Source organism: Cryptomeria japonica, unplaced genomic scaffold (assembly GCF_030272615.1).
Source record: "Cryptomeria japonica unplaced genomic scaffold, Sugi_1.0 HiC_scaffold_39, whole genome shotgun sequence".
NCBI lineage: Eukaryota > Viridiplantae > Streptophyta > Pinopsida > Cupressales > Cupressaceae > Cryptomeria > Cryptomeria japonica.
This window is the reverse complement of record NW_026728861.1, coordinates 786,218-795,000: the sequence shown is the minus strand read 5'-3', so window position 1 is coordinate 795,000 and position 8,783 is coordinate 786,218. Positions and strand designations below refer to the sequence as shown.

The following is an 8,783-nucleotide window of genomic DNA, read 5'->3' as shown; positions in this document are numbered from 1 at the left end:
CACTTATAAATATATGAACCAATTCAAAAGTCATATTGGTATTGGTTCAATAATAATTTTGCTAATAAGATTTTTTGTCTCAATGCTAGAGACACTAAATCCATCTCTTTCTTTGTACAAAAGTTGAAGACCTTTTGATAAATTATATGCATTATCTTTGCTAACTAATGGAACATTATCTGGTTTCAAATATTCCCAATTCAATTCTTTAAGTCTTTCATCAATTAAAGAATTGAGATAGTTCAGTGCATCTTCCTCATTGGATCCAGGGTGGTCTTTCATGTAACATGTTATACATGATACCACTTCTCCACGATCTGCCTCAGCCTTCACAATAAACATTATTTTTTTGTGAGATGTAAATTATGGCTAACTAAAATCTATTTCAATTGATCATATAAAAAGAAACATGAGGCTATGAATGTTGAATTTTTCAAATATATAACATACCTTAAAAGTCCTTGTGTCACCTCTTAATCTGAGGGTTAAGCATAATAACTCATCAAACCTTGATGGATAATCAATTTCTTTGAGAATTTCATCAGAAAGAGGTGCATCTAAAGTTAACATGGGTTGCAAGGTCACAACACGGGATCCAGCACTCACTTTTCCATTCTCTAAATATTCCTCTAAAGACGGTGTATAACCCATAGCAAGCCACTCTGCTTCTTTCATGTAGGCATCTATATAAACTTCCCACTACATTCAAAAAATATTCCAAGTTAATATTAATATTTTATGATAATAAAATTAACAAGAAAAACCAACTAAACTAACCTAGAAAATAGATATTAAGTTAAATAACCATATAGATTTTAAAAAATAAAATTCAAATTGCTTTAAAATGTTGAGTAAAATGAGTATATTATTATTAAGTTTACCATATTAAGTATGTATAATATAATATCTAATTTAATGGAGAAATGGAAATGGATAGAATATTTAAGTTTTCAACATTATATTCATATTGGTATTGCAAGTAAAACTACTATATTAAAGTGCAATTAAAAAATCAAAAGAAATATTTAATATAACTCCACCTTGTATACTAGGTCTCTTATAGAGAGGAAAAACAAGAACCTAAATTTTTCTCTTTTTAATAAAATAATTATAATCTATCTACATCTTTTTCAATTAAAGAGATGAATATAAAACTATATATATGTAGAGAGAGAGAGAGAGAGAGAGAGAGAGAGAGAGAGAGAGAGAGAGAGAGAGAGAGAGAGAGAGAGAGAGAGAGAGAGAGAGAGAGAGCAAATAGTTTTAATAGTTGTGTGGTAATATGGGTTGTAAAATTTCAACATTATATCTAGGAATTATAGCTAATCCTTCTAGGGTCCTTTGTATTTTCTCCCGTGTCTTTTATAACTATGATATGTGATAGGTATAAAATTCTATTTTTAAAATAGGATTGCATATTTATTTATTTTTTAAATTTATCAAACTAGTTATCATCATTATAGGAATGTATACTTTACCTAGGACTTCTAATTCATGGAAAATATTATGAATAACTATTTTATAATCTTAAAATTTCCATCTTTTTGAATATTGAAGTCATTTAAACACTACATTGGGACTTCCCTAATTTCTAAACTGTTTCAAAGTGGACAAATAATTTTTCCCTTTGTTTAATCTAAGATATATTTCATATTACACTCTTTGAAGACAAGGAAACAAAAATAGATCAATAGATTACTAGAATTGACAAGAAAAATATTTTAAATATAGCTTATTTTGTATGTTATTCCCTTTTCAATTAAAAATCACATATGCAATTCATTTCACTTTTTCATAAGGGTTCGTATTTTTAAAAGTATTATATATTGGATGTAAATAGTAATGCTATGGGTCAACATTTTAAAAATTAAGTAAAATAAATATCTTAACCCAATAAAATTGATAATATATATCTATTAAATTATTAAAATGAATTCAAACTTATAAATCCATACAGCTTTGCGTGCATAGTCAAGTGTGTCTCTGCCTTGAGTTTTGTTGGCTTCTTCAGCCATGTCCCTTAGAGCTTCATCAAAAGCCTTGAATGCCACTTTCATAAATTCAGGAAGTCCCTCTGTGGCTGATAAATCCCACCTTACATAAAGCACAATATAATTTATTACTATATTTTCAATATATTGATGAATATTCATTAAATTAATTTTTCATTATACATTAATTTCTAGGGAAATGTGTTGGAGTGAGTACACTTAACAAAATGGAAAATTAAATCAATTTACATTTTCCCACCCTTAACCAAAATAAATAGTAGAAAAAATGAATAGTAATGTACCTAGATAAATAACTAGCTTGTTTAGGCCAATCCTTTGTATCACCCTACTTGACCAATAATAATAAATAAATACCTTTTAATGGCTTTTGTGAATATTTTGAGCTCATCCAAAGTTCCATATGTATCATAAATATCATCCAAATATGTGACAAGTGCAGACAACTTTGCAAACCCAATTCTAAAAGCAGAATATTTGGGTTCAATACACCCTCCAGCTGCCCAAAGATAATATTCCACATGGCGATGGCGAGAAAACTCTAGTTTAGCCAACCCAGACTCTGTCCACCATCTAAAATGTACACATAATGCTTAATAAACTCGATTTTCTAGATATTCAACTACAAATAAAATTGTTAAAAAATTTAAACATCAAATTATACATAATATCTTTCATAATATGAATTTCTCACCTTGAGAGAATTTGAAGCTCTTTTTGTTGTACTGATTGAACCATATTAAAGTCCAACTTTGCCAATTCTAATAGTTTTTTATAAAAAGTACTACAAGAATTCAAACATTAGGATATGAAATTCTCATAGGGATCATAAAAATAATTAATAAATGCTAAAATGAAAATATTCACTTTTCTTTTCTATTAAAAATTATAAAATATTCAATGCTAAATTTTGAATTATCATCCTAAGTTTTAAATGATGAATAGATAGAGATGATATAAGGTATTGAAATTACTTGTTGATGGTCTTGGAAGCCCATGAACTATCTTCTCCATATATGTGAAGATAGGTCCTTGTTTCCAACCTAGGTACATTGGTGTGCCAACCATACTCTAGATTGAATTTTATCTATTACATCACATGTATTACAATTTCATTTTAGAGATGGATTCATAACTTAACATGAAAAATTTAAATAAGTATATATACCTCTCTTGAAAGATTTAAATTATTTATCTTTCGTAGAGCTTGTTTCAAATATGTAGTAGAAAAGGATTTTGCATCATCCATAGCTTTCTCCCCAGGAAATGCAATGAGTGAAGCACGAAATAAATTTAGAATGCTTTTAATCTCCTCCTCATTTGACTCGCTATTCAAATGCATCAAGTTCTCATCTTTAGGTATGAATTGTTGTAACATGTCTGCATTGGTAGAAGTTAGAATCAATATAAAATTTTGTAAATAGACTAAAGGAAATTGTAATAGAAAGATTTACTAAATTTAGAAAAAAGAAGAAAATCAAATTATAAATTTAAAAAGACTATTATAATCTAAAAATAACTATGAAGATGCTCAAATTTTGAACTGCATTAGAAATAAAACACTATTTAACAATCAACAATTTAATTCTAACGGGAAACCCCTTTATTATTTCTAATATTTTTATTCAACTAAGCATTAATTTTGAAATAAACTCAAGAGAATTTGAGGCTCCGCTATTAATTTTTTTTTCAAATATTTAATATCAATTTTAATCTATTTAATTACTAAACTTTTGTTTCAGTTATATTTAGCATTAATATTCTTTAAAAAAGATCTAAAACTGCCAAATTTGTTTTTAAATTTTTTAAAAATTACATATATATAAATTATGATATAATATTATATTTTAGATCAAATCAATCCAAAAGCAAATACATAAAAAATAATAATCTTTTTAAACAATCAAAATTTAATACTTGACAAAAAATGTATTTATTCTTTTTAAAATTAAAATTTACATTTATTTTTATTTGAAAATATCTATTGTTGAATAATCTATACAATCTCAAACACTATATATATTAAAAATATATATTCTTTTAACATAAATAATCTAAAATTATACAACTCAATAACATATGTTCTCTTAAGGTGTCGATAATAAAATTTTGAATCTAAAACAATATATCTGATTTTATAATAGAATATATAAATATAATTAAGCCTTCTATGATGTTTGTTCTCTTAAGATGTAAATAATAAAGTTTTGAATCTAAAAGAATATAACTAATTCTATAATAGAACACAAATTCCATTAGCCCTTCTAAGATGTCTTAAATTTAAAATTTTATGAACAATATCATTCCTTCATAACAATAGTCTAAATACTCATTCTATAATAGAACACATAAAGTCTACTGACTCTTCTATGATGTCTTAAATTTGAAATTTTATGAACAATGCCAAAACTCTAAACAATGGTCTAAATAAGGTTTAAAATTGTCTAAATATTTTCTATAAATTCTAGATAAGTTCTGAACTTAAATGAAAAATAAACCTGAGGAGACGCCATATCTGTGTAGGCGAAGAATTTTAAAACCCAAGGCTGTGGTGTTTAGATCTGCACTAGTACTCTCTCTTCCACATCCAATGCCTTTGTCACTCCAATATCTGTTATTTAAATCATTGTTAGGAATGAGAATCATGCAAATGAACATAATTTTAAATTACATAGTATATTCTTTGCTTTGATTTGTTTTCATGGTCCATATTAAATTGTATTAGTCTTAAGTTTTGACTTGTGTATTACACACATCTAGTAAAATAACTCCGGCAATAAAGACAAAACCAATGTTTGTGACACTTAAATGTATGAAAAATAAAATAAAAAATTATTATTATTTTGATTTTATATTATTATACAAGATTCATAAATAGAAAAAAAAATATAAATTCTACACTATTTTTATGTCTTTGGACATACTTCATTTATATTCCTTTAAAGATAAACATGCTAGTGTAAGTACTTCATCTGAAATCACCCTACCTACTTATTAATATAATATCAAATAAATCATCTAAACAAATCAAAATTTAACATGTTTTCAAATATTGTATATTTAAGAATAGTTATAAACAACTACTGTGCGTTTTTGTAAGAATCCTGACTGTTTTCTTGAAAACTCGAGTTACAACAGAACATAGTGCAAACAAAGATAATAACATTCATCTTGAAGCTTAAAAACAAATAAACCTGTAAACATAGTCAAGAGCATTTTTTATTTCAGTTTGAAAATGGCGGTCGATTCCAAGGCGTTCTACATGGTCAACCAGTGAAAGATGTTGATACAGATCCTCTGCAGATGAAGACTGTACTGGAAGCGCATTGAACATGTCCTTGACATCCTTAATCAGCTTCTCAGCACGTTCACCATAAGAGGGAGCCTGTGATGTGACCCATCAGAGATCCAAGAAGTTAAACAAAAATATATCAGAAATAGATCCTAAAGAAAACTCTAGAAACTAAGTATTTAATCATTAACTGAGCTCAAAATAAATAGTAAATTAGCTTACCTCATAAGCTTTTGAGAGAGATTGTATGAAATCATCATCCCACAAGTTAGGGTGATGATTGCCAATGCGTCGTGTTATGCCTTCATCAGTGGTTATCACTGCCATATTGATGGTAGTTTTAGCAAGTCTACTGCGCGCAGGGATTTTCTTTTTAAGGTATGGCGTATTGAAAGGCTTGTGATAAAAAAGAGGCTTATGGATTGGTGGCTTCTGTAACTTGTGTCCAACCATACTGCAAGGCAATGGTGTAATGCAACGAAGAGACATTTTGGCTCTAATGCTAGCCTTCTCTTCTCTTATCTTGTTTAATCCGAGGTTTCTCCTCCACTCCAATTTATAGAAGTTCTATGAAACATGGAGATACCAAACTAGTCTATCGCGGAAACCAGTTTTCTACGTCGTTAAACACGTTGAGACCTAATTCACTGCTTATGGCATGGGTTGGGTGAATATCTTGTTTAATCCGAGGTTTCTCCTCCACTCCAATTTATAGAAGTCCTATCAAACCAGTTTTCTACGGCAGACTTAATTCACTGCTTATGACATGGAGTAGGGGAATATCTCGTAAGGACTGATGAATATCTCGTAAGGACTTTTGAAGGAGAGAGATAATGGCATCCTGAAAAGTATGATTGATGTGGACAAGCAACTGCTTTTCTTCAAATTTACAGGCCATATACGCCAAGTGCCGAGCATATTTTCTGTAGTCCACAAAACGTTGGTCATTTTAGGAAAGTAGGATCGTACCATCGTGTATCATCATATTACTTCCTCCAATTCTAGAATACCTAGAATACCTACCTTGAAAGACATAGATTAACATTTCCCTTTCTTTCATTGGAATGCAATTTGGAAATCCATGCATAGGTTTTTCTATTTAAATCCAAATCATTTTCCCTATTATATGCTTGCCAACTTCTTGATTTCTTGTTATCTTCACCAAGCTACTTATTCTCTATTACTCATACATTAATATTACTCATACATTAATATTGTGAAAATTTTCTTCTAGGGTTGTTATTTTCTACATTGCATTCATATAAGTTTAAACAAAAAATATCAACTTTAGATTGTAGAAGATCTAATGAAATTATAGAAGAGATGAGTTTTCCATATTCCATGAAATTCTCATATAATTGTTTTGGATTCAGTTGTGTATCTAATATATTAGATCACACTAAGAAACCCATCATGTATTTTTGTATCAAAGTTATAGATCACACTAAGAAACCCATCATGTATTTTTGTATCAAAGTTATAGATCACACTAGTTGAGCCATCATTGCAATGTTGAGAGAATTATAATATGGATCATAGAAAATAATACTAGAAAAGGGGCTAGGGTAGGGGAATAACAATAAAATAAAAACACGTACTAAATGAATAATTATATATATTTGTCTATCATATGTATTAATATTTTATTTATTTTATATTATTTTAAGACTATTTTGTTTATTTTTATGTTATTTTCATTTGAAAATTTATTTTACTTTTATATGTAACTAGTATTCATTGTCTTATTTTTTTATTTTTCTTTTTTAATTTATAGTTTCATTTGAAATATATATTAAATGATTTTAGAACCCTCAAATATTCAGCATGACTGAGTAGGTCATATTTCTTCGCCTTTTTTTTTAGGGTTTTCCAACCATATTCTGAAATAGTACCTTAGGTTCAATTGTTGTAGTTGTGCAAGATCTAATAATTGTACATTCACTTGTGCTTATAATATTAAGTTTTGTCACATATATATACTATATTACCAAATGTTGGTGAAAATGGACCAATACTTGGAACACAAGAGAACCTATAAATGTTATATAAAAAAGACTTAAATGTATTGATTCACAACAAAATAAATATTTTTGTTTCAAATAAAATGTCATCTCTATCCTAACTTTGTCATTTATAAAATACAATGCTCGCTTAAACAAATACTATTATCATAGTGAAAAAATATTATTCTTGTGTGTACAACTATTGGGGTGGCAATGTATATGCATTGTATTTCATACTAATAATTTGTCTTGTCACAAATATAAAAGGTGAACACAATAAATACTTTGTTTTTTCATGAAATGTGAGGGATTGTCCAAAGGTTATAGTGTTCAACAATTGGTCCCTTTGTGTTCAATATAAGTTGTATTTTAGATAATAAAATGTTATTTTTATAACAACAAACATTTTTTTGTGTGCAACTATTAATCCTTTAGTGTTGGATAAAAAAGTTAGAGATAACACACATTTATGATTACTAATAGGTATTTGTTCATTTAAGTTGCATATAAGCTATATTTTACATAGAAATACGATATTATACTAATTACAAATCATATTATTTTATTTAACTACAAGGTATTTTTAGATTAAGTTTTTCGAATCTTTAAAAAGTTATTTTCTAGACACTAAGCACTAGATGTGTTATTTTGACGAGTTGCATGATGATTCACACCTTCAAACCTTATTTCTAGATATCTAAGTGTCCATTTTACATTTCTAAAAAAGAAACAAAGGTCCTATGATAGTCCATGTGATGGCTACATGTTGACAAAGTTAACCCTCACGAATACTAGTCCCTCTCCCCTGCCACTACAAGGAGATACATGACTATCACTAGCAGCCAACTGACTAGATACAAAAAGAAAGCACATATGGCATCACATCCCCTACAATATCAAGAGGCAAATGGGAACGCACCACAACCAATAGTATGGAGGCACATAGAACAAATCAAGGCATCAAAGGACAAAAATAAAGAATCCAATGAAACTATCCTATGTCAAAACTCCAATAAGGAATCGATCTACACTCTAATCAACCCAAACATCATTGACAAATCAATTAAATCAATTAATTATCATATCATTGGTCCTCCACTTCGGACCCCAATCAAGAGGGTGAGCCTTGATATCATCGTGTATCAATTAAATAGTCTCATATAACAACTTCTTCTACTAGAATTGAAGGTTAACTTTGACATTATTCCATAGTTGGAAACCCTTATTGGCCACCCAATTAGCAGCCTAGTTCCCCAGTCCCCTAATATGGGAAAAATGGATATCATAAAAGATCTCCTTAATCTTTCTAGATTCATCTACTATTTCTCCTAGTTTCCTTGAATGCATAGATCTTCCATTGAAAGCCTCCATTATCACTATGGAGTCTCCCTCAACCCATAATTTTTTCCATCACTTCTTTGTAGTAATCATTGGCCCCACAATGCTACTCTAGCCTTAGTATTATTGTTGGTCTCTAAC

The 8,783-nt window shown here is 28.7% G+C and overlaps 1 protein-coding gene across 1 annotated transcript; it reads right to left on the bottom strand.

Annotated features, from left to right (window-relative positions):
- Positions 1-16: 16 nt before the first annotated feature.
- Positions 17-5,898, bottom strand: LOC131030284 (alpha pinene synthase, chloroplastic). Its single transcript, XM_059214991.1, has 10 exons — positions 5,524-5,898; positions 5,204-5,394; positions 4,508-4,620; positions 3,178-3,389; positions 2,984-3,096; positions 2,704-2,793; positions 2,367-2,582; positions 1,956-2,094; positions 451-699; positions 17-327 (listed from the first exon to the last, which is right to left on the bottom strand). Exons 1-10 carry the CDS (start codon positions 5,788-5,790, stop codon positions 31-33), a joined length of 1,887 nt encoding a protein of 628 aa, XP_059070974.1. The 5' UTR covers positions 5,791-5,898; the 3' UTR covers positions 17-30.
- Between the last annotated feature and the right edge of the window lie 2,885 nt (positions 5,899-8,783).